The sequence below is a fragment of the Myotis nattereri genome, assembly GCF_964212035.1.
Source record: "Myotis nattereri genome assembly, chromosome: 3".
In the NCBI taxonomy this organism is placed as follows: Eukaryota; Metazoa; Chordata; class Mammalia; order Chiroptera; family Vespertilionidae; genus Myotis; species Myotis nattereri.
This window is the reverse complement of record NC_138077.1, coordinates 24611116-24636786: the sequence shown is the minus strand read 5'-3', so window position 1 is coordinate 24636786 and position 25671 is coordinate 24611116. Positions and strand designations below refer to the sequence as shown.

The 25671-nt window shown below is 40.6% G+C and overlaps 1 protein-coding gene and 1 pseudogene across 2 annotated transcripts; both read right to left on the bottom strand.

Annotated features, from left to right (window-relative positions):
* Positions 1 to 5371: 5371 nt before the first annotated feature.
* Positions 5372 to 17002, bottom strand: ARL14 (ARF like GTPase 14). The gene is made up of 2 exons (XM_081088368.1): positions 16296 to 17002; positions 5372 to 5835 (listed from the first exon to the last, which is right to left on the bottom strand). The coding sequence occupies exon 1, from the start codon at positions 16903 to 16905 to the stop codon at positions 16327 to 16329; it is 579 nt and encodes a 192-aa protein (XP_080944494.1). The 5' UTR covers positions 16906 to 17002; the 3' UTR covers positions 5372 to 5835; positions 16296 to 16326.
* LOC308515312 (PHD finger-like domain-containing protein 5A) lies at positions 5587 to 12459 on the bottom strand (annotated as a pseudogene). Its single transcript has 2 exons — positions 12158 to 12459; positions 5587 to 5835 (listed from the first exon to the last, which is right to left on the bottom strand). The product of its transcript is annotated as a PHD finger-like domain-containing protein 5A (transcript).
* Positions 17003 to 25671: the final 8669 nt, after the last annotated feature.

The following is a 25671-nucleotide window of genomic DNA, read 5'->3' as shown; positions in this document are numbered from 1 at the left end:
CTAAGGAATATAACCATTGAATAAAATAGAGGATTTCCAGTTAAATCGGAATTTCAAATAATTGTTTTACTATGTGCCAAATATTATTAAAAAGGAGAAAAATGGCTGTTGGGTAGGCAACTGCAACTTCTACCATACTAGGCTAGGTTTTAGTTTAATTGCAAAGAGATAGTAGTTTAAGGACATAGAATAAATTGAAAGATTGTGTGTATGTGTGTGTGTCTAACTTTACTTTTATTACCTATTGTAGGGGAGGAAAACATTTTCCTGGGTCCTCCTACTCGGGATGGGCCTGAAAATTAAACTGACAAAGACAGATTAACAAGCGAAAAGCATATAATTTTTTAATCCTCACTCGAGGATATGTTTTTGTTGATTTTTAGAGAGAGAAACATCTATGTGAGAGAGAAGCATCAATCGGTTGCCTCCCCTACATTCCCCAACAAGAAATTGAACTGGCAACCTAGGTATATGCCCTGACCAGGAACTGAATCTGCAATGAGCCAGGGCAAGCATATAAATTTTATGTAGCATGGAAACCTTCACAGGAAATGAAGACGTAAAGAAGGGATTGATCCAGAGTATTTTTATGCTAGGTTGGTGAAGAGTGGATAGTTGAGCCCTAACCGGTTTGGCTCAGTGGATAGAGCGTCGGCCTGCGGACTCAAGGGTCCCAGGTTTGATTCCGGTCAAGGGCATGTACCTTGGTTGCAGGCACATCCCCAGTAGGGGGTGTGCAGGAGGCAGCTGATCGATGTTTCTCTCTCATCAATGTTTCTAACTGTCTATCCCTCTCCCTTCCTCTCTGTAAAAAAAATCAATAAAAATATTTTTTTAAAAAAAGAGTGGATAGTTGTGGGGAAGTATTATACGCCAAAAAGTATGAGGTAAGTGTAGTAACCTGGGAGAAACAGCAAAACCTGTTTGGATTCTTCTCTCTTTCCCTTTGTCATGCTCCTTTCCAGGTCATAAAACCCTCATGTTAGAGGGTGTTTTGGCCTGCTTCAGGGAAGAAGGGGGAGGGGGAGGTCAAAGTGACCTTCCAGTTTCTGCTGTTTTCTCAGACTCTTTCAGCTTAAAATATTCACTTTGCCACGGCGCCATATTTGGGGTAGCATGTCCTGAAACCCTATCACTATCCATGACAATGCTAAGCACGAGTTATTACGTGCATTTCTGCATGAATACCACCAGGCCAAACGGGCTCAGAAGGGGAGTGATGTAACCACATTATATTTTACAGAGGCAGGAAGGGTGAGCCTGTGGGGACACCTTATCACACCTGCTTCCATCACTTGAAACAGATTCAATTATGATAACCAATCACAATTTTCTAGCTCATTCAGGACACTGAAGAACACATTCCTACCTCTTTTCTAATCTATACTAATAAAAGCCTAGGTGGCCCTCACGTCATCACAAGATGGCCACCCCCACATCATCACAAGATAGCAGCCACAAGATGGTCAGCAGGGGAGGGAAGTTGTGGGTGATTGGGCTGGCAGGGGAGCAGTTAGGCAATGATCAGGCTGGCAGGCAGGCGAGTGGTTAGGAGCCAGTAGTTCCAGATTGTGAGAGGGATGTCTGACTGCAGGATCGGGCCTAAACTGGCAGTCGGTCATCCCCTGAGGGGTCCCAGATTGGAGAGGGTGCAGGCTGAGCTGAGAGACACCCCCCCCCACCTCCAGTGCACAAATTTTGTGCACTGGGCCTCTAGTAAAAAATAAATATCTAAGCAAGCATAATTCCTGTATGCAGAAGGATACCTCACAGGAACTTGACAAATATGACATGTTTTCTTCCCTATTGCATTACACATAATTTATCTTTTTGGACAGGGTCACATGGACCTCGGTTTGCTCAACAGTCAGTTTGTTCACTCTACCTCCTCTGAAAAGCAAAGGAAAAAGCTATAATGTAGTGAAGGAAGTGTTTCCTAGAACATCAAGCAAAGGCCATAATAGTATGAATAAAGAAGAGGGTAAAATTCTAGAAAAGTTTCAGAACGGGAGGCAATAGTTTGATGTGTAATTAAATAAGAGAAATAAAATGAGGCAGGAATTGAAAATGATGCCCAGGATTTTATAGCTGAATGAATGGTAGTGTGCCCATTAATCACTGAGCTGGAAAGTAGGGAAAGAAAAGCTATATCTTTGACTTCTATGTAAAAGAGACTGTAAAGGTGGGATCTGAATTGTATTACTTTTCTCTCGTGAATATTGCCCTTGCCTTTGAGACTGGCTAGTAAGCTAGGACAAGCAGAATAGGGAAAGTGAGACAGATAGTTAGCCAGGCAGTTTATATAGCCATCTAGCAAATAACAAAACCGTATCTTCTGTAACCAAAGACACTTAGGAGTAAATGGTTTGCCCTTCTCCCCAACCAGAGGGTAAATAGCTGATATCACCTTTCTCAGAAAGATAGATAGCAATTAGTGCCATTTGTGCCAACCACACCCAAGGACAGATGAAATTAAGGGAATAAATTTCATTTTGGTGCATCAGCATAAAATGATGAATATTCTATTGAGATCCTCTCCAAGACCTCCCCTAAGCCTCCAGCCTTTAAAAACCCTCAAAACGGAAAGTCCCAACATGTGCTCTCCCTCCCTTGTCGAAGCAGAAGGCTCTAGAGCACAGTGAGAGAATCAGAAAGTGTCAGATGAGGTAGATGAAGAGGCACAAAAAATCGTGTAGTAGTTCTCTGTAAGCAAGCATAAGGAGTGTGAATTGAATTCTCCAGGCAAAGGAAAAACTATTGGTGGATTTTAAGAAAGGGAGCAACATTTTCTAGATTATACTTACTGTTGTTTTTTGTTTTGATTTGTTTTGTTTTGATCACTTTGAAAGCTGTGTAGAGAATGGATTTGGGAGGTAAGGCTAATTGGGGGGAGGTGCTTGGGGGTGAAGTCAGTTGGAAGGCTGTGGTCCGATCCATAGATAATTTCTACTCAGACTGAGATAGTGTTTGTGAAAATGGAGACGAGGAATCCAATTTTAAAAGTTGAGTTAAAAAAAAAACCACACAAAAAACTTGATCTATTGGATGGAGGGGAAGTCAGGGAAGGAAAGATGTAAATTCATTTCAGAATACCTTACAAACTTTATGGTCTTTAATGAATTAAACTCTGACACGTAAATTTTTTATTTGCATACAAAAATATTTGTGACTTTACCTTTTTAAAATAACTAATCTTTAACGTGTAGCACGGGTGGATAGTGAATGGAAAATGAGTAGCGGTTAACATGTGTCTACAACTCTATAAAGAAGCCGGTAAGACGGCACAGGGGGAGCAAATGGTGATGTACGGTGACTCGGGGTGGTGAACACACAATACAGTGGACAGATGATGTGTTGTAGAACTGCACACCTCAAACCTGTATAATTGTGGTGACCAGTGTCACCCCAATAAATTCAACTACTAACTAAAGGAGTTTGGATTAGAGGTCATGTTCCTCCGCGATCCCTTCAGCGAGGAAGCACTTACATTGCCCTGGGGAGCTACCCAACCCCAACTGCAGGCGGTCTCGGCGCCACCGTCGACCCAGGCGCCCCTTGTTCCGGACACGGGAGCCCAAAGCCACGCTCCCTGCTGGCTGGTGTCACACCGACTTCAGGAAGCCCCGCCGCGCTCCACACGCGCTGGTCCTCTCGCAAACGAGCGTCACAATCCAGGTGGGCAAGGACGCCCGCAGGGTGACGTCAGCGCGCAGCGGAGGCCGCAAGTTGTGTGACGTCATCACTTCGCGCGAGCCGCCAACGGAGTCCAGTTTTGTTTTTTGTGTGGTTTTTTTTTTTTTTGGTTTTATTCCGGCTGCCGGCCGCTCCAGGTGAGTGGAGAAGGGCTGGCGTGACGTCATCTCTGCGCGGCAAAGGGGCGGGGCTCAGTCCCAGCCCCAGCCCCAACTCCGCTCCCATCCCCATTCCCGTCCCCACCCCAGTCCCCTCCTTTGGTTCTCAGGCGCCGGCAGGTGCGAGGGGGGGTGGGGTGGCGGGTTTGTGGTGTGCGCGCTATCGGTAGGTCTTCGGACTCTTGGTCCTTCCCCCCCGAATCCTCACAAACTCGGTGTCGGCGGTGGTCAGCTTTTACCATGGAAGGAGCTGAGGCTCAGCCGTGAAGTGATGTGGCCCAGATGACTCAGCAGAGCTGCCTTCCAGACACTACTATTCTTTCCACCGTGAAAGGGACGTAACCCTATGTTAGGAAATGCTGGGAGGTGATCCGCGTCCAGCGCCTCACATCCTAGTTCCTGCGGCGGGTCTGGCCGTCCACCCAGAGCAGCGACCAATTCTGATTTCCAAACGGGTCCCCGCGCCTCGGCACAAAAGAGAAACAGTTTGTATACAGAGCAAAGGGCCTGAAGCCGCGATTGCCGATTTTACCCAGCACAGGGTGAGAAAATGTAGGTGTCTCAGCTGCACTCTACTGACCACACACACGTAGGCACACATCCAAATAAATGCCCGCCTTTCTCGGTGTGTGTGTGTGTCACTGGCATCACCCTTCCTGCACTCCTCCAGACTGAAAATCAAACTGCTCTTTCACGCCCTGCACATCTGATTAGTCACTGGCTCCGGTCTCCTTTTCCTTCCTGTTCTCTAGTTCCACTAGATAAGACTTCATCAAATGACCTCTAACCTACTCTTTCCAATTGATTCATTTGTCCAATGAATGTTTACTGATGCTTAGTCATTAAGCATCACCAAACGTTGCCAATTTTACTCCTTCTGCGCACTTAGTGGGACTATACTTCTGGCCCGGGATCAATGAGATGAAAGTGGATGGGACCGGTTATTTTCAGACACAGCTTGTAATTAACTGCCACTTTGAGGCGCTCCAGAGCTTTTTCCCCTCTGGCCCAGCAACAGGCAACTTTCCAATGCCAAAGGTTCAGAAAGAGCCAGAGTAAAGCCAATGAATTACTGATAAAAATGTATTGTGCACACTCTGAAAAGACAGTTTGCAACCATGGAGCACTCAGATCAAAACATGGAACGAGGCTCAGGGGTAAGCCGTTTACATATAGTGAAAAAGTGTCTCCACAGTGATGAATAATTAAGCTAAATTAATGACTAACCTGGTTTTATTTTAACACGAAATGGCGATAGCTTTCTCCGCCTGCATCCCTGATTAAGATGAGCAGAGGCATCCTATTTCCAATAATGACCCTCAGTGGTGACATGAAGTGTCCACTGGGTTACCTCGATTTCCATTCTCTTACATTTTTTGCCTCTTCCCCTAAGTTCCTTAACTTCCCATAGAATTGGTTATTTATCTTCTTCATCAGGAGCCACCTGAAGTTATAGGTCAGCTAAACTGTTAAATGTTTTTAAACAATATACATATTCATGGCTAATGTTGACATGATGTCAATTTTTGAAATAAATGATTTAATTTGACTCTGCACCTAACCCTGACACGGCATTCACATTTAAAAGAAACCGTCCAAGCATTTACCCAAATGAACAGGACATGGGAAATCTGTCTTGATCCATGTAGGAAAAAAATAGTACAATTCCTATTAAATGTCTGTACTTTCTGAAAGTACCCAGATTTGTGTGACATGTGTCCTCAGCAGAAGTCCCTTATGTCACTCTCTTTCTCCGGCTTTCTCTTTTTGCTATCCACTTCTCATGAAGGTGTTCAATAGACACAGCCTCCTGGATGCTTCTGCAGGCAGTGGCCCTTGTGACAATGCCGTGGATGCCAAGGGGACTAGCTCCTGGGGCCAGGATGCTGCTCTTCATCCCCAGGGCCTGGCCCAGCACCATGTATAAAGTCTCACAGTTGCCCATGAAGAGAGCCTTCTTCTTTAGGCTCTCAGCTCCCAGTTGCTTAAAAGTAATGGAGGGGAGAAAAAAAAAAAAAGAAAGTTTTTTAGACACAGAACAATCCCAGTCCCTATGAGAAAATAAAAACTCTGAGACCACAGTTTGCTGATGAGTGCTGAGTACAGAGTCAGCTTCACCAGTGTGAAAATAGAGGTCATTTGGAGAATGTGCCAACCCTTTCCCTCTTCACGTCCAGGAACAATCTTAGCACCCCTCTCTTCTACCAGCTTCTCTTGGCTGTCATATAGGCCCTGGCACTTCTGATGCCTTCTCAGTACTCTTTGAAGCCAAGAAAGTGAGTACAGTAATATGTTCTTGACCTCTGGCACTAGTCACTGCTCTCTGGCCTAACTTCTCCCATTCCCATGGCACTTGGTTCAGTTAATAAACTCAACTCCATGTTCTGGCTTAAGGGGAAATTGGTTATCTTTTGTTCAAACGCAGGCATATGTAGAATATGAACTTCTGTGCGTTCACATGAAAACTCTCAAAGATCCAACTAACATATTGAGCTAGATGGTCACAAAAATAGCTTCAATAGCTTCTTGCTATGTTCTTTCTCTTTAGCCTTAAAATTGTTATGCTACCGAGCACTTTCAAATATATACATTAAAGTATTATATTCAGAGAAATAAAAAAGATGAGCAGATCCCCCATGTTGACCCAGGATGGACATGTAGCATGGGAAAGAGAAACCTCTTTTGTCTTAAGGCATAGACTTTTGGGATTGTTGGTTACCACAGCATAAGCTAGCCTCTTCTGATTGATAAGTATGTACATAGTGAGCAAAACCAAATTTGGTTTCTTTCCCAGTGGTATAGCAGAGGTATCTCTGTAAAACACAGATGTGGTTATGTCCCCTTCCCTGCTTTACAATTTTCAGTATCTTCCCATTGCTTGAGGGATAAAGTCCAAACCCTTAGTTTGGCATTCTAGGCCCTTTACCACTTGCCTCCAAACTGCACTTCTATTTCTTCTCTCCAATTCATTTTATGGTCCAGCCACAGTGTACTACTGGCTATTTACAGCCTTAATCTATATACTTGCAAACCCCTGCCTGAACCTTCACCCATGCCATCCCTTCAACCTGGGATATTCTTCGTCCATGTTTACATATCCTGGTTTACTACCCTGTGCTTGTTAAATAATTCATGTCATCCTTGAGAAGTTCATCTTATTTACCATTGGCTCAGGGATGTATTAGGACTGAAATATTTGTTAAATGAATGGATGACTTATTGAACCCTTCAAGGTTCATTAGAAATGCTGTCAATTCCATGTATTCATTTCCTATTACTGCTATAACAAATTGCCACACAATTAATGGCTTCAAACAGTACAAAGTTACAGTTCTGTCGATGTTGGCAGAGCTGGATTCCTTTCTGGAGCTCTAGGGAAGAATCTGTTTCCTTGCTTTTTTGAGCCACTAGAGGCTGCCCACATTCCTTATGATCCCTTTATTCCATCTTCAAAGTCCGCAATGTTGCATCTCTCTGAGCATTCTTTTCTAGTCCCTTCTGCCTCTAACTCAGCGGTTCTCAACCTGTGGGTCGCGACCCCTTTGGAGGCCGAACGACCCTTTCACAGGGGCCGCCTAAGACCATCCTGCATATCAGATATTTACATTACAATTCATAACAGTAGAAACATTACAGTTATGAAACAGCAACGAAGATAATTTTATGGTTGGGTCACAACATGAGGAACTGTATTTAAAGGGCCAGAAGGTTGAGAACCACTACTCAAACTAATAACTTTGCCAGGAAAGTTTCTCCAATTTTAAGGATCCATGAAATTCGATTGGGCTCAACTGGATAATCCAGGCTAACCTTCCTACTTCAACCTACTTAGTCACCTTTCCTTTAGCTATGCGAGGTAACAACCAGGGATTACAACAAGGCCATCTTCGGGGGATCATTATTCTGCCTATCACATTCCAGTCTTTTTGCTCCTCTCTCCAGTTTGGCATTTACCCTTCAACATCCACCAAATGAAGTCTTCCCTAAAAAGCATCAGGGGCCTCCTAGAAGTAGAGAAACGATTTGTAGTCCAAACTTAAGACACTTTGGAGAGTGAAAGGGAGTACTATTAACGTTTATACCAGGCCAACAGGTGTACATGGACTGATCAGACACAGCAGGATGAAATAGGTGTGTGACCTATGGTGACCCTACTCCAAGTTGAAGCAACATTATTCTGGACTTCTACCCTCTAGCCTGGTCTCTTAGAAAGAAATCAAGGAAATATTGGGAGGCTTTACTCTGAAAATACGTGCTTTAGGCTGGAAATCGGGCACTATCTAGCTCAACAGACTAAGTAGGATCCTTTTCTCTAGTGCTTTAGCAATATAAAACAATATAAGGTGTATATTAGGGACATTCAATTTTTATCTATGGCATATGTTGTAAATATTAACTCACAATTTGACATTTGTCTTCAATTTTGTTTATGATGAAGCCTCCTTTAGCAGGTAGTCCAATATACCTTGCAGCCTCATGACAAACGATTAAAAGAACCCAAGGTTAGAAAACTGGAAATCTGCTCATCTTGGACTTGTAAATGGTGACTTTTTCAGCTTTGGGAGAAAGGAAAAAATCTACAAAAGGAAGGATCCCCCAGCTTTTCCTTTATCTGATCGAGGCTTTTCATTTCAAAGGTTTGTTAATCCTAGGTCACAGAAGAGCCAAAAGATATTTTGGGAAATCAGTTTGTGATCTTATTATACAAATAAGATGTGTTTACCCAAGGTTAGTTATTACATTGCAGTTGCAAAATAGTGGCTTTACAATTTATCATGCCCTCCACATTTTTCTGTATAAAAGAGTTTTCCTTTCTCCTACCCTATACCTTTTCTTTTCGTATTCTTATATTGTTAGTGATATTTATTAAATGAACTTACAATATTTGTTTTTTTTAATTCCCTTCTTTTTAAAATGTTTTTATTTATGCAAGAGAGAGAGAGGCATCAATGGCAGAAAAACACTGATCACTTGCCTCCTACAAGCCCCCTCCTGGGAATCGAACCTGTGACCTCTCGGTACATGGAACTATAATCAACCAACTGAGCCACACCAGCCAGGGCCAGTTTTTGTTTTTATTTATTCAATGTGTTATAATTCATGACCTGTTTTGTGTGTGTGTGTGTGTGTTTTAACTAAGCTCAACAATGTTTAACAGTGGCTTTATGTTTATGTTTTTACCTTGGGGCAATCTAGTCAACCCTATCATAAAGGAAGTGATCAAATTTCACATCATCAATAAGGGGACAAACAGACACTACGAGACTCCTAAATGGATGCAGTGGGAAGTATACCATCACCTGGGCAGTATTCTGGTCAAAAATGTTTAACCTGAATTTAATCATGAAGGAACAATCAGACAAATCCAGACTGCTGGATAGTCTTTAAATTATCTGGCCTGGGCTCTTTAAAATTTCTAGGTTGTGGAATAAAAACAGGAAAGGCAGAGAAAATATTTTAAATTAAAAGTGATATAACCAAATGCAATAGATCTTGGATCAAATAAATTCTATAAATAAATTCTACTTGGGGGGATTTGACTATAAACTATGAGATGATACTTAATGCTTAAAATTTTATGTGTAAGAATGATACTCTGTTTCTGTAAGAGAAGGTCCATTCTAAGGAGATGGATGATGAAGTACTTAGTGTGAAGTGTCAGGATTATTGCGTGTGTGTGTGTGTGTGTGTGTGTGTGTAGAGAGAGAGCGGTGAGTGTGCTCCAATATGGCAAAATTGTTATGATTGGTTAATTTAAGTGAAAAGCACATCAGTGTTAATTTTACTCTTTTTTCAAATTTTCTGAAGGTTTGTAAATTTTCAAAATACAAAGTTGAGGAAAAATTGGGTTTTTTTTCCTTCCTGTTCTTGGAGGAGTCCAGTGAAGATCCTAGCATGGGTCTAGGGAAGAGGGGATTTGTGAGGAAAAGAAGACTAGGAAAAGGACGGTTTCCAGGCACATGGGAGGAGCAAGGCCCATGGTCCTAATTTATTAGGGTAATTGACAGTGATGACTGGAGCAGCCTCCAAATTTCCATGGCTTAACACAATAAAAACTTATTTCTTGTTCTAGTAGAGAAAACAGACTCTCAGAGGTGAAGTAAAAGCCAAAACCAGGGGCAACCCGAATTCCCACCCACTTCTGTCTCCAAAGCCTGTGTTCTTCTCAGCCCAGTACATGCTCCTGAGGTTAGAATGAGGCTGTCAACCCAAATCTGACATTCCTTTTACTCTCCATGATTGGATCAATACTCTATCCTGAGAGGCAGCCTGGGATCCTGAGGATACCTCATTTTAAATATTCTAAATTAAAAGTGATATAACCAAATGCAGTAGATCCAGACCATTCATTCGCTTGTTCTACAAATATCCTTTAATACCTTTAACATCCTCAGTACTATTCTAGGATTCAACAGTGAACCAAGTCCCCACTCCCAAGGAGCTTACCTGCTAAGGTGGGGAAGAAACAAGGACTAAATGAGTAAAGTATAAACTGAAGCTATGATAAAAGCTATGGAAAAATAATGAAGCAGGATAAACAGGTATCGAGTGGCAGGGAGGAGGAGGTTCATACAGAGAAGGATTCAGGTACATCTCTGCATATTTGGAGCCCTGAAGGATATAAAGCCTGAACCATTTGAAGGCCTCAGGAAAGTGTATTCTAAACTGGGGAAGCAGTAAGTTTAAGGGCCCTGAGGCTGTAACAAATTAGAAGTGATACTGGCACATTAAGGCAAGTGTGGCTGGAGAGGCAGAGAGGTGGGAAATATAGGAGGCAAGTACAAGACAGAGTAAGAAGTAAATAGAGGGTTTTAAGGCAGGGCAGCGATGTGATCTAACTTTCCTTTTAGACCTGCAGAATTCTGTGTGGAGAATGCAGCCATCCAGCTGAGAATTGATGGTGATCTGGTGGTAGCAGTGGGGATTGAGAAGTGGCCAGAGAGAAATGTATTATGAAGGGAGGTGTACCAGGATTTGCTGATAGATGTGAGCTATGAGGGAAAAAGGAAGATGGCTCCTAAGTTTGGGGTCCAAGAAATACTCTGACCAGTCCCACTTGGTTACAGAAACAAAGAAATTTAATGGTAGTGTGGTATGTGCTGCATTATTGTAAAACCCACTGTATGATAAAAGTTACATGTTTTTAAATCTTGGAAATAGGAGGACTAGATTCAGTAACTTCTCGATCAGTTCCTCATATTGTTAAAATAGTGTTGATATTTGTTATGAGATCCGTTATGAGACTTCACAAGAACAAAATGAGGTAATATTTGTGAAAAATGCTACCCATATGGTTAAGTCACCTAATTACCAACTCTAATATTTGTGTGGCACTTTCAAGGTAAAATGTGCTTTCTTGTGCTTGAAGCAATTCAGTTTACTAACAGTTAATATTATGCTAAAAAGCTGGTGGACTGAAACCCCTGTGACCCTATATCCCAAAATATGTTAAATAATCATTAGCCACCAAAGGAGAAGTCTCTCTGTCTTCTTTCCATATCATAGTCTCTCTCTGGAGAGAGAGCTCATGCAAAGAAAAGCAGCCAACCACAGGGTCTACAAGAGCCCTACAGGTGTTGTCTTTGGGCTGTTCCTCCACCCACTCAATGCACTGCAGCCTCTGTGGATTGTCTCTCCATGCCACTTACAAGGGACAGGAACTTCAGGACTCTCCATCTGAAATTCCCAGCCTTCCTTGTTTTAGCAGAAACCAATCTGTTCATCATCAGAACATAATGAAAACATGAGTGTGTGTGTGGGGTTTTTTTTTAATGGGGACAGTGGCTGACTACCAGAAAATAATTATATTTATTAATACAATAGAAAAAGAAAGGGTTACCAATTTCTTAGAAGAAAAACAACATGGACCAGCACCACCTGGTACATGTTACAAGTTTAAATGCCCACATTTGTTCTGAGAGCTCCCCACCACACTGCAGATGCTGGATCAAGGACAACCACCATCAGAGCTGCTGTAAGAACACGTCATAGTCAGTTCTTCAAACAGAAGACTGAAAAGATATTCTTCCTGTCTTAGAAGCTCTTGGTGCAGATAGAACTTACCAGTGTGGAAAACAGTCTTGCTTTTGAATTCAAGGAAAACCATGAATGAATCTATCATTTCCTTCTCTGATACGGTCTGCAGAGTGGTCTGTGAAGAGTCTTTTTCCATTCCTACCACTTTATCTGGATAAGAGGAGAGGGAAGGGTGGGAAGGTGCCAGTGTCCTGCCAGGCCATTCGGGCGATGTTCTGCTCTCCACGCCTTTCTGCCAGTAGTAGATGGGGGAGGAAGAGGCCGCCCACCAATGACCTCTTCTTGAAGCCGTATTTTTTGTGTTCATAGAATAGATCTGTCCTAGAGCTCCCCAAATTGATGGTCTTTGGACAACCATCTCTATCTTTCTCCTGGATGGAGCACTCCTTATAACGATGGGCATCAGAGATTCCAGGGCCTCCTCAGATCACACAGCCCCCTGATAGGAGCCACATTTACACTCATCACATATGTGCACATAGGAGTCACAGATCACACGCTAGCCCCCACATCTTTCACACAGTTTTCTGGCATCAACAGCAGCTTGCTTGCAGCAAAAGATCAAGTCCAAACATCAGCTTTTTAAACTGACAAATTAATTTTAACATGTCAGTCACTGCTGCTGCTTTATTTATTTGCCATTCTTTATTCTTATACCCTGGAGGGATTTCTTTTTTCCACCTGGGAATACTTAGAACATTAGCTAGAAATACTTAACTGATATTTCCTTTCAGGCTCTTTAAATCTTTAAACAAGGAACATTTCAGAAGTGTTCTGCTTTTGGTTGCTGTAGATCCATGTCAGTATTTTATTTGGATAAATTAACAGTTTTGCTTTGCCCTGGCCAATGTGGCTCAGTTGGTTGAGCATCATCCCATGCACTGAAAGGTCTCAGGTTCAATTCCCTGTCAGGGTTGCAGGCTTGATCCCCAGTAGAAACGTTCAGGAGGCAGCTGATCAATGTTTCGCTCTCACATTGATGTTTCTCTCCCTTCCTCTCTCTCTAAAAACAAAACACAATAAAAAATATTTTTTAAAGTTTTGCTTTATTACATATAGATAACAAAGAATAAAATGTATAACAATAATAAATATCAAGGCATGACTATTCACAGCCTCTTTCTTCTCAACTGCTAAGCAATATTTTGCTATTGTCTACCTAACCTTTCCTTCTTCCCTTGGTTTAGGGCTTTATTAGTAGATCAGAGTGAAGGGGTGTGTGTGTGTGTGTGTGTGTGTGTGTGTGTGTGTGTGTATGTGTGTGTTGTGTGTGTGTTGGAGGAGAACAGACTAGGAAAGCAGAAGGGAAATACCAAAGAAAGATTGGTAAAATTTACATTGCAAAGAAAGCAATTGACTGATGGAAGAGAATAAATTTGATCTCAGGGAAGAAAGGGGAAATGGCATGAAAGTGCTCAAGTTTCTGAGAAAATATTAGTAAAGATGTTGAGGTATAGCCACTGTATGGAGGAGGGATGTTGAAACGACAGATAGAAAAGAGATACTTTATAAGTTTTGCTCTAAAGAGTGCATCTGTCCACTACACCCACCACACACACCTAGAGCTTTCTGAAGTGAAAGTTTTATTTGCTTTCAACATTTTAGGAGGACGGTTTTCTCTGAATTTTATATTATGCTAAGACTGGGCCACAAAGGACTTGGCAATTCAAACTACCAAAATCTCAGTACACTGGGACACGTTTTCTATTTAGACATTTTTTATAGACATAAATTAGTGACTCCTAATTTTAAGATTAAGATTTTTTTAAAACACATAGGGAAAATATTAAGGGATGATGCATATTCTTTAAAGATGCATTTCTTGAGGTTTTAATCATTTTGTGAAACTTTGGGAAAACTCTGCTATTAAGCATTTAACATTGCTACTACCCTGAGGCCTTCCTAAAAATCAGAAACTCTTTTTTCCACAATCTTTCAGCATTTTTCTTATATCTCTGTTATTCTACTCAATTTATTTTGTCTGGCTTGTTTTTTCAAAGAAACTTCTTAATAAAACACCATATGTTGGCCTGGATTTAGTCTTTTCCTCCCACAGATTTACTGAAGTATAATTGACAAAATGTATTTTATATTTTGCATATAATAGTGTATTAAAGTATTCAACTTGATGATTTGATATACGTTGTAAAAGGATTCGTACACTTGAGTTAATTAACATCACCTCATAGTTAACTTTTTTGTGTGAGGGGCAGGAATGCTTCAAATGTATTCTCTTAGCAAATTTCAAGTGTGTTCTACAGTATTATTAACTATGGTCACCATGCTGTACATTGGATCTTCAGAACTTACCCATCTTATGCAAAGTTTGTACCTTTGAGCAATCTCTCCCCATCCTCCCACCTCCCCCAGCTCCTGACAACCACCAATCTACTCTGTTACTATGAATTTGGCTTTTTTTAGATTCTACATGTAAGGGAGATCATACAGTACTTGTCTTTCTCGGTCTAGCTTATTTCACTTAGCATAATGCCTTCCAGTTTTATCCATGTCATTGCAAATGGAAGGATTTCCTTCTTTGTTTGTGGCTGAATAAATTCCATTGTGTGTATATACCACATTTTCTTTATCCATCCATCAACAGACACATAGGTTGTTTCCATGTCTTGGCTACTGTAAATAATGCTGCACTGAACATGACAGGAGAGATATCTCTTCGAGAGAGCAATTTCATTTTTTTGAATATATACCCAAAAGTGGGATTGCTGGATCATATGGTAGTTCTATTTTTAATTTAGCCTGGTTTTATTCTTAATTGTGTGTTGTAAGGTCATTGAAGACAGAGACCAAACCTGACTTACAAAACAATATCATGGCAATTAACAGCACAGGTCTTGAAGTTAGACACAGCGAAGTTTGAATCTTGGCTCTGCCACTCCTGAGTTAAAATACTAAGTCTTTTGTGTGTGTGTGCGGTTGTGGTGGTTGTTGTTTAACCTTGTTTAGTGTCAGTACTCTCATCTGTAATATTGAGGTAACTCCTATTCCTCTCAGGGCAGTCGTGAACATTAAATGAGAAGGTGTATGAAAGGATTTAGATTAGAACATACCCAAGTATTCAACCAATGGTAACTAGTATTATGTGTATGCCTACTTTATTATTTGAATTGCTACCACATAGCACAAAAGTAGCTGCTCAGATCTTTGCTAAACAAATCATGGCCAAGATGAGAGAAGAAAACCAAGAAAGGAATCTAGGGCCTGGCACCTTATTTTATTATTATACCTTTGTTTCTCTCTGTGACCTTAAGATTTGGAGTCCCAGGGTCTGCTATGGAGGTTTGAAGCCTTCTTCTAGTCCAAATGAGCCTTGTTAACGGTGGGGTATGAGGAAAGAGTTAGTACCAGGGCCTCCTTAGGAGTTCTGAGCCTCTCGGGGAATTCCAATTCAATCTCTAGTTCCTTCACTCTTCCTGCCCTCCCCCCATGGCATCTCTAGAGAGTCTCCTCATGGTGGGAACTTCCAGTGACTAACCTGTAACTTTGTGGGGTCCCCAGGAGTTGGGTGCCCTCTTAAATACCACTCCCTGCATGAAGCACTTCCTGTTTTTCCAGGTCAGAAAGAGTCTCTCCTGTTATATCACACAGCACTCATTGTCCTCTTCTAGCGATTAGCTTTATGTCATTACCCCTGTGAATTGCAAGGTCTCTGAGAGCAAAGTCTGGCTCTAGTTCCTGTTTGATCAGTACAGTGAGCTGTACATAGTTCTCAAGTAATGATTGTTTTGCTAAGTTATACTGAAGCCGGTCTTGGGGCTGCAGCTAAATCCCAGGCCTTGCCCTAAACTCTAAGGTGTTATCCTGATCCCCAGAGCTTTAAGATACAAACTTCTGCCACCTCTGAGGGAACACAGCCTCTGGTAAATTAGCAGTTCATTGTTTGATTCACTGTACAGTTCCCAGCAATAGGTTTCAAAAAGCTGGCAGGAACCCAGAAGAGAAATTTTATATAGGGAATAGATAGGGATTTACAAAATGGTAACATCAAACTTTTTCCTCTCTATAATTTAAAGTTGATTTTTTTTTTTACACCATCCAACGATTGCATAGGAGTGCGGTGGAAACAGCTGAAAACAATCTGAAAGAATGCTGGCTCTATTATAGGAGACAGTTTACTTAGTAGTCATATAAAAATAATAAAGTAATAATTTATTTGGTCCTAAATATAATTATTCTGAACCACTCAACATGCACAAAATAGTAAATTTTTCATTCTCAATTATTATTACCATAGTCTGCTAAAGCGACTAGCCCAAAGTAATATTTTATAGCTATTATTATGAGTTGTTTTATCTTAATTTGGGTGAAATAACATCTCAGAAAAAAAGTTTGCCATCTCAGCAACTTTCTTTTCTCACTCGGCATGGAGAGAAGAAAAAAAAAAATTACCCTTTCAATTTCGTCTTCCCCTGCTTGGACCTCAGTTCTGCTTGAAGAATGCGAACGTGTCTGCTCGCGATTTCATGTAGCTCTTCACGAATTCGGTTAATTTCCTGAAGCCCTCGGCCAGCCCATCCCCGGTGGTGGCACAGCAGGGCTGCACATACCAGTTGCGGTCACTGCAGAGCTTCTTCACCTTGAACAGCCTGGTGATGTCCTCGGCGGTCAGAGCTCCCGGCTTATCTTGTTTGTTGGCTAACAGAACAACCGGCACATTTTTCATGTGCTCATTCTTCAGAATGTGCTCGAACTCCCTCCTGGAGGCTTCCAGCCGCTGCTTGTCCGTGCTGTCCACCACGTACACCAGCCCGTGGGCGCGCTCGCAGTAACAGCCCCACACGGTCCTCATCTTCTCCTGGCCGCCAACGTCCCAGACCGTGAAGGAAAGGCTCTTCCCCAGCTCCAGCATCTCCACGTTGAAGCCCACGGTTGGCATGGTCACAATGTCCTTAGCAAGCTTCAGTTTATAAAGGACGGTGGACTTGCCAGCAGAGTCCAGGCCCAGAAGAAGAATTTGGGCTTGCTTGACTTTAGGGTTTTTAGAACTCGACAGGCCCATTTCTAGCTTTTCATGAATCCCCTTTCGGCCAGAGACAATGTTTCTTCTCTGGGTCGTGCATGAAAATGCTAGGAGAGCAGAGAGCAAATGCTTCCCATTGTATGCAGAGAAGAGGAACTTGTGTGTATTTATACTGTAGCTTATCAGCTTGATGATGGGCAAACAGTGTTTTATTTGCAGTCCCAACCAATCCCGAGGAATCCCTGGTGTGAGTAACCAGCCAATGCTCAAGGGGTAAATAGTTTGTGGGTGAGTCGGACGCAGGAGGGGCCTGCCTGGGTGAGGCTGCGGCTTGTTCTCCTCCAGCTATTGGAAATGTAAGAGTTGGCGACAGAATAAAACTTCACTTGACAAGCGGTTTGTAGAACTTCTCCAATTATTTGACCATTTATCTTATCCCAGCAGCAAATAAGTAACCAGCCTTCTGAAGTCATAAAGAGAGAGTTTATCTCATACTTCCCTATGCAGTATCTTTAGTACTTTCCCCTTGTCCAGATTACTCAGTAGGAAACTTGAAACCACCCAAGGATGTCTGAACCTTACTCCCATAATCACATAGAGAATCACTTCTTTAATCTTCTAGGCAGAAAATTTACACTATTCATAAGACCAGATTTACAGAGGAGGAAGCTTGGCACACAAACACTTTTAAAATTAAGCACACAGTCTGATTAAAGATGACAAATTGATTTATTTGGAATCAATATCTTAAAAAATATTTTCTTGTATTTATCTCCTCTCTTTCTCAAGATTCCACCAAAATGATGGTGAAATAAAAATAAAAAGAACATGTAAACACATAACAAGAAGGCAGGAGAGTCCATCAAAGGGTGAGGGATTTTAACAAAATTCTGGCAGATGGAATATAGATGGGAGATGAGTGGTAACTGATGCAACAGGATGAAATTGAGGCTTCGGATGTTGATTCATAGGTTACAGAGGGAAGGAGTGAAATGAGGCACTAAAAACATAGGGGGTCAGCTAAAAGTCTGAATCAGGAGCAAAACACACACACACACACACACACACACACACACACACACACACACCTTTGCTGAGTGACATTTCAGCAATGACAAGTTACTCCCTAGGCAAAAAAAAAAAAATTGGTTCTTTTCTAAAGAAATTGAATGATGTCAGAAAAAGAGACCTCCATGTTTTGGCATTTGGGAGTTTTCACATTTTAATGCCTAATTCAACATTCAAGTAACCTATAGCCATCCTGGCAGTTGGCAAACATTGCTCATATACACAGAGTTTCCAATCAGCTTTTCAGCACTTAGAGATTTCTATATTTAATATTTAAAATGCCTTTAATGTGAATGAGGGAAAGACCAAGATAGAAATAAGAACACTTAAAGAAAGTTTAAACAGAGTTAGTGCAGGGAACAGAAGAAAATAAGTTTTAAGCAATATTTCCAAAGATTTGAAAAGATATTACATCCATAAAACAGTAAATAGATGCTATTAAAAAGGCCACTCAAAAAACAAAACTTGAAAATTAAAAACATGACTTCCAAATTTTAAATAAAGATCAATAATAGGTTGGAAGGAAATAGTTTAGAAAGTAGAAGATAGAAAATATGATAGGAAAGGTAGTAGTTGTAGAGGATCAATCCAGAAGTTTCAATGTCTGACATAGTTCTTTATTCCAGAGGGAATAGAAAAATGCAAAAGAGGAAATTCTCAAAAAAATAATATGACTATTTTCCAAACTGAAAGAATGAACTGTCCAGATTGAAAGGCTTCCCTCAATGCTTAGCAAGTTGCTTTTCAAAACAGCTTATACCAAGGCATATAATATACATATTTTATTTTTATTAAAACTAAAATCTTATTGTCTTAATTAAGTAGACTATTCTGAGTGCAGAAAGTATACTTATGAAGAAATTATTTTAACCTTTTAAAGAAACATTTTAACCAACTCACTATATCTCAGAAAACAGATAATATTTTCATTCATTTATTCATCCATCTAGTCATTCACTCAACAACTATACATATTGATTGCCTACTTTGTGAACCATCATGCTAGAGTCCAGGGAATCTAAATAAATTAGGTCTGCCCTTAGGAGGCTTTCATTGGAGAGAAGGTTAAAAAAATGTGAATAAATAAAAATAATAATACAAACTAAAAAAATTGTAAATTCTAATAAGAAAAGAAAAGCTTAAGTATTCTGGATATTGAAAGATTATTTCTGGATGGAGGCATTAGGGAAATCACCTAGACAAGATTAAAAATTGAACAGAGCCTTGTGAAGATGTGGTGGGGGAAGGGCAGTAATTAAAGAGATGGTCTGTGTGAACAAGGTCTCAGAAATGGGAAAATATAACATGCATGGGGAAAACAACAGGAATGCACAGCACATACACATGTATTTTTTTCCTGCAAACATCTTTAACTATTATTAGAAAACAAATACAGATTGTAGGACATGTTGCAAGACAACAGACCTGGACTCTTCAAAGTATGTCCATATCATGAAAGATAGAAAAGAGGAGAGGAAAAATATTCTAAGTTAAAAGATAACATGATTCCTAAATAGATTATGTTTATCTTTGATTGGATTCTTTGTCCAAAAAAAATGATTAAAGAAAGTATGACAATTGAGGACATTTGATTATGAACTGTATATTAGATGCTGTTATTTATCAATGATAAATGTCTTGTGTACAGGGATGGTATTGTGGTTATATAAGAGATGTTCTTGTTCTAAAGAGACACCTGATAATGTACTTAGGGGTGATATCAGCAAGTTAATTTCAATTGATTCAGCAAACACACACATATAAAGAGAGAGCACTCACAGAAATATGGTAAAAATTAATAACTGGTGGAATTAAGTTGGGGTATTGGGTGTTCATTGTACTATTTTGTAACTCTCCTGTAGATTTGAAAATTTTCAAAATAACATCTTGAAAAAAAGAATTTCGTGAAATGAGCTAATCAAATTAGACTGCAGTCTGAAGTAATGTAGAGATATGATTCAGCTTACACCTGTGATAAGACTGTATTTCCAAAGGTGAATTTAGGAACCCTGACTACACTACCACTTGAGCTCTTCATAATTCCATATTTTCAATAAATTATCTTTTAAAATGTTTAAGATTTATTTTTTATTAAACTTGATATATTCTTTTTGAGACCCACTGTTGGTATATACATATGCCTTCACTCTGTTTTCTATTTGACCAATTTGTGCCTTATTTTCAGGATAGCCAAACAAATGAGAGGTCAAGTTCTAGATGAATATTACACCCAAATGAAAAGATAATTCTTCTGTGAAAGGGAGTAAAATAACTTCTTTTCCATGCTAATTTTCATTTTAAAAGTCCACAAATATTTCAACATCCTTTCCTATTGTCCCACAACATTTATGGATTCATTTGTCCCAGCCAAACCTGAGGGAATCAGCAAGGTATTTGTTTTCTGTAAATCATTCTGAGATTATGCAAAAAGGTAGAATTGGGAGAGAGTTACTGGCAGGCTCTGAGTAGCACAGGAAATTTGCTTTAAAATACAGGAATGAAAGAAACATTTTCTTTAATTTCTTACCATGGAAATGGAAGGCAAATATACCTAAATTAGAAACTCAACCATGTACTGACCAAGGAAAGATATAGAAACATATCTCTTGGAAGAAAATGGCAACTTATTCCATTATCATTATGTTTCACAGATAAAAAAGAAGCAGGATGTGGTCATGCGACTTGCCTAGCTTATGCAGACTTCAAATATACCCTGTTTTATCTACAAGGACTATTTTATCAGTCTTTTAAAAAATAAACTTTTGGAAAATTGAAGTAGCATACATACATAGAAAAATGCAAAAATCATAAATATGCAACCACCACTGAAGCAAGGCTACATTTTTAATTTTCCATTTTTTGTTGCAAGTGAAAATTCCAGACTTCAAATGTTTCTACACCAGTTGTCAGAAATATACTCTGTTCTCAAACATGTGATGTGAACAACAGGTACTCATTATCATAGTTGAGATTCTTTGATGCTATGAAGAATGATATCATCCAACCTTCAAAGCTTTTCCAAATGCTGTTTTTCCAAGACAGAACCAACACTTTTATCCACATCCCCAATGACAGAGAACTCTTTTGGTCATATGAGTAGACCACTGGGTCTGAATTCAAATCTAGCCTCTGGCACTTACTAAGCTTTGGATGGTGATAAAATCAGGACTATTGTGATAATTACTTATAGTATTACATAAAATAAATGTGAAAACACATTTCACTGAACCTGGCACATGATTGATAAAATTTTCTTTCTCTCCTCTTAGAAGTTTTGTATATTAGCTAATATTTAAAAATACCTGCAATTTTCAAATTGTTAATTTGATAATTATCATCAGTGTATTCCCCTAGCACAGTGGTTGGCAAACTGCGGCTCAGCAAACTGCAGCTCGCGAGCCACATGCGGCTCTTTGGCCCCTTGAGTGTGGCTCTTCCACAAAATACCGACTTCTGCACATGGGCCACGAAGTTTCAGTCGTGCTGTACGTGCACACCCACACGTGGTATTTTGTGGAAGAGCCACTCTGAAGGGGCCAAAGAGCCGCATGTGGCTCGCGAGCCGCAGTTTGCCGACCACGGCCCTAGCAGAATAAATTACTGTGTGCTGGACTTCTTTCCCAGCACCCCAACACTTTTATTCCCCCTGCCCCAAATAAGGTTAAAATGAACAAGGAGATGATATAACAGCAAAGGGGCAGTGAGGGCCATCTGGAACTTGGAAGGGGCAGCCCCACTCTTCCTTGGTTAAAAATGATATATTATAATTTATAGATAGTACCCTCTGAGTGTCTGCCCAGCCAGCAACCAAAGAACTGGGTGGTGCAACCTGACCACCTTACCTTAATTGGTGTTTTTTTTTTCACTTCAGCTAAAAAAATTATGCAAATCACGGGTTTTCATGGGTCTCCATTCTTTATAGTTTCTCATTTTTCTTCTAACTCATGATAAATCTGTGATTATTCAATCAACATTTACTGCGTGGAACCCACTAAGTGGCAAGCCCTGTCTATCTGCTGTGTTCAGAATAACAGAGTTCACCCTTTAAGAAGTAACTGAAGGTTAAACTATTTTTTTAAGTCTTTCAAAATAACACTATACACAACCTTGCTATTTTAAAAAATAAAAATTTCATTTAAAAACAATATTTAATTCCTGGCTGGTTTGGCTCAGTGGATAGAGCGTCAGCTTGCAGACTGAAAGGTCCCAGGTTCAATTCCGATCAAGGGCATATGCCTGGGTTGTGGGCTCAGTCCCCAGTAGGGGGCAGGCAGGAGGCAGTCAAGCAATGATTCTCTCTCATCATTGATGTTTCTATCTCTCTCTACCTCTCCCTTCCTCTCTGAAATCAATAAAAATATATTTAAAAAAAACAATATTTAAACAAACTCAACTCATCTGAGACTTCAAAAATCGAATGTGATTATGAATTTCACTTTTGCCTATATTCTTCCTGTCATAGTTTATGTACATAATTTTGACATGCTTCATTCATCAAACTTGTATTGAGCGTGTAATATGTCTGTATATAATGAAGACACTGGTGATATGGATATAAACCAACTAGTCTCCATTTTCAAGGAACTAATAGTCTAAGAAGGAGACAGACACTAACATGGCAGAGATATGGCTATCAGTAAGGTAATAAAACTTTAAGGAAGCACAGAAGTCATCAAAAAGAAGGGTGAAATAGCAAGTTGTGTCCAGGAAACTGGAAGCAGTTTCCCAACCGTGGAGTTGACGTGTGTGGTGACAGAGGAATCAGAGGAGACGGGGCTGCAGGTCTGTGTCGAGCAAGCATGGCTCATGCATGGGGTGCCCACATCCTTTATCATCCAAACTTGGACAGTTTTGAAAGTGGAAGGGGTACTTACGGTGAGTATGTCAGAAAGCAGGACAGTCCTGGGAAAACTAGGCTCTGTGGGCACCCTACCAGAGGCCCCCTGAGACTTGCCTGGCTTCAGGAGAGGAGGACGCTGGAGCCAGTGTCAGGAGGAAAGATTAGAGTGCCATGTCCGCATAGCGTCTTCTAAGTATGTCCACTGCCACTCGCTGGCATTCTCCTTTCTGGGCTTTCTAGAGCAGCGGTTCTCAACCTGTGGGTCGCGACCCCTTTGGGGGTCGAACAACCCTTTCACAGGGGTCGCCTAAGACCATCGGAAAACACATATATAATTACATATTGTTTTTGTGATTCATCACTATGCTTTAATTATGTTCAATTTGTAACAATGAAATTGGGGGTCACCACAACATGAGGAACTGTATTAAAGGGTCGGGGCATCAGGAAGGTTGAGAACCACTGCTCTAGAGGATAAACCAAGACGTCAAAGTCGTAAGAGGACACAGTGGGTAATAAAATCTACTTGACGTACTTATTACCTCATACTGCCTCCAAAGAGAATGGACAGCAGTGTGGAGGGAGTGGTGAGGATTTGGGTCATTCGGTTCTCTCCGTTCACCCTCTTACCTCCTTGCTCTATCCTTTTTCCTCTCAATTAATTTCTTTCCCCGTTCTTCTGTCTGTTTGGGTTAGGTCTGTGAAATGCTAGAGTAGTGGCCAGGAACAAAGTAATGAACTGTTATTATGTATTACAGCCTAGGTGAACAAGTTTCTCACTTCACAAATTGGGTTTTGTTTTTGTATTACATTATGATTTCCTGTACCCAGAGCCAGCAAGAGAGCCCTTCTTAAGTTCTTCAAGTTCCCATCCCATTAGCCCCTGCTGTCCCTGTCCCCAGCCCTAAACCATGAGGTTGTAGAGGGAAATGGTGTCAACATTCTCCTGGGTGTTTGCACCAATTAAATGGAAAATATATTTTAAAAATTCTGCTCAAACCTGTAACATGGGTGAAGAGCATCAAGATATACTAGTAAGCTAAGATCCATATGAGCTTCAAAGTTCCATTTTAAAATAAAATGGTCCTTAATAGGGTCAAAATGGAAAAGCTCATCTTGTGCCATTTTTAATGCATCCTAATTACATTTGTTAGAAGTATGTAAATAAAATACTGTGTTTCAGAGAGCGCTAGTACTCATGTAATTTTATTTTTGCCTTCCTCTTTTCTTTCTTATCTTTAAAAAAATAATTCCTCCCTATGATAAGAGCAAAAGTAAAAATGTTGAGCATAAAAATATTACTTAATATGATTCAGGTCTCACTTTCTTAATGGATGTGAATACAGTATATGACCAAATTTAATACTTGTATAAATAATTATCCATATACAAATATACCCAAATAACAATTTTTGATGAGAAATTCCCACGGGAATTTTTGAGTAAGAAGAGAGAAAAGAAATGGTAGAATAAGAGAGAAAAGAAAATGTTATCACACTTAAAGTGACAATGACATAGTAAGTCAGGCCACCAAGAGATATGGCACCTCCTCAAGGTTCCCCAAACCCGCCCATTGCTGCAGGTCCTCAGGATTGGTTTTCCAAAAATTACCAATCAAGGGTCAGATGAGATGAAATTATTTTTATCAAAGATTTGGCCCTTGCACTTTCATTCTCCATAAGTAGCCCTCTTACCTCAAAATAGTGCAACCCACGGTGCACAACTGGTTCAAGTGCATATCTCCAGTATGAGATATTTCAAGACACAGATTAAATACTCCAGAAGTAAATCAAGGCATTTAGCTTCGTATAGGCTTGAAGCCCTAAATTTTCCAGGTTTAGTCACATACAGATTGCAATCAGATAGACCTGGCTTCCAATCACAACTGTATCGCCCCCTCCCCTCCACCCCCCCCCCACCCGCCCCCCACCCCAGTATAAACCTAAGCAAGTTTGTTTCTTCATTGGTAGGTTGGAAAATAATATTATCTGCCTCTCAGGGTTATTGTAAGGAACAAATGAGATACAACACAGCCTAGTGCATGACACATTATGCACACTCAGTAAAGGGTAGCTGTTGTTATTTTATTACTAGAGGCCCAATGCACGAAATTCCTGCAAGAGTAAGCCTTCTTTCCTCTGGCTGCCAGCACCGACTTCCCTCCGGCACCTGGGACCCAAACTTCCCTCTGGCCACCGGGAGGCACCGGGACCCGGGCTTCCCTCGCAGCCCCAGCTTCATCCAGAAGGTCATCTGGAAGGACATCTGGTCTAATTAACATATTGCACTGTTATTATTATAGATTGGTCACAGGGACAGCAGGTGGATTTATATTTGCTGGCCAAATGAGATACATTGTTAGCAACATCCTGAGAGGGAGAATAAAGTTGTATCTTGGCTTCATGGGAAAGAGTACTGTGGTCCATTATCAATGTCTGTGTGATGGTTAATTTTATGTGTCAAACTTGGCTGAACTAAGGGTGCCCAGATAGACGTGACTCCTGGTGTGTTTGGGAGAGTGTTTCTGGAAGAGATTCGCATCTGAATCAGTAAACTAAGTAAAGATCATCCTCACCAATGCAGCTGGGCATCATCCAATCCACTGAGGGCCTGGTAGAACAAAAGGCAAAGGAAAGGTGAATTGCTCTCTGCTTAAGGCGGAGCATCCATTTTACCCTGCCCTTGGACATCCATCCTCCTGGTTCTTGGGCTTACAGATTCAGACTGTATTTTATGCCATTGGCTCCTGTGGTTCTCAGGCCTTTGGGTTTCGATTAAAAGTATGCTACCCACTTCCCTAGGCTTCCAGCTTACAGACAGCAGATCATGGGAATTCTCAGCTTTTATAATCACACTAGAGGCCTGGTGCACAAAATTCATGCACGGGATGGTTTCCC

Excerpts from the sequence above, each read along its gene's own strand:
- ARL14 (XM_081088368.1), bottom strand. The coding sequence starts at position 16,905 with ATGGGCCTGTCGAGTTCTAAAAACCCTAAAGTCAAGCAAGCCCAAATT.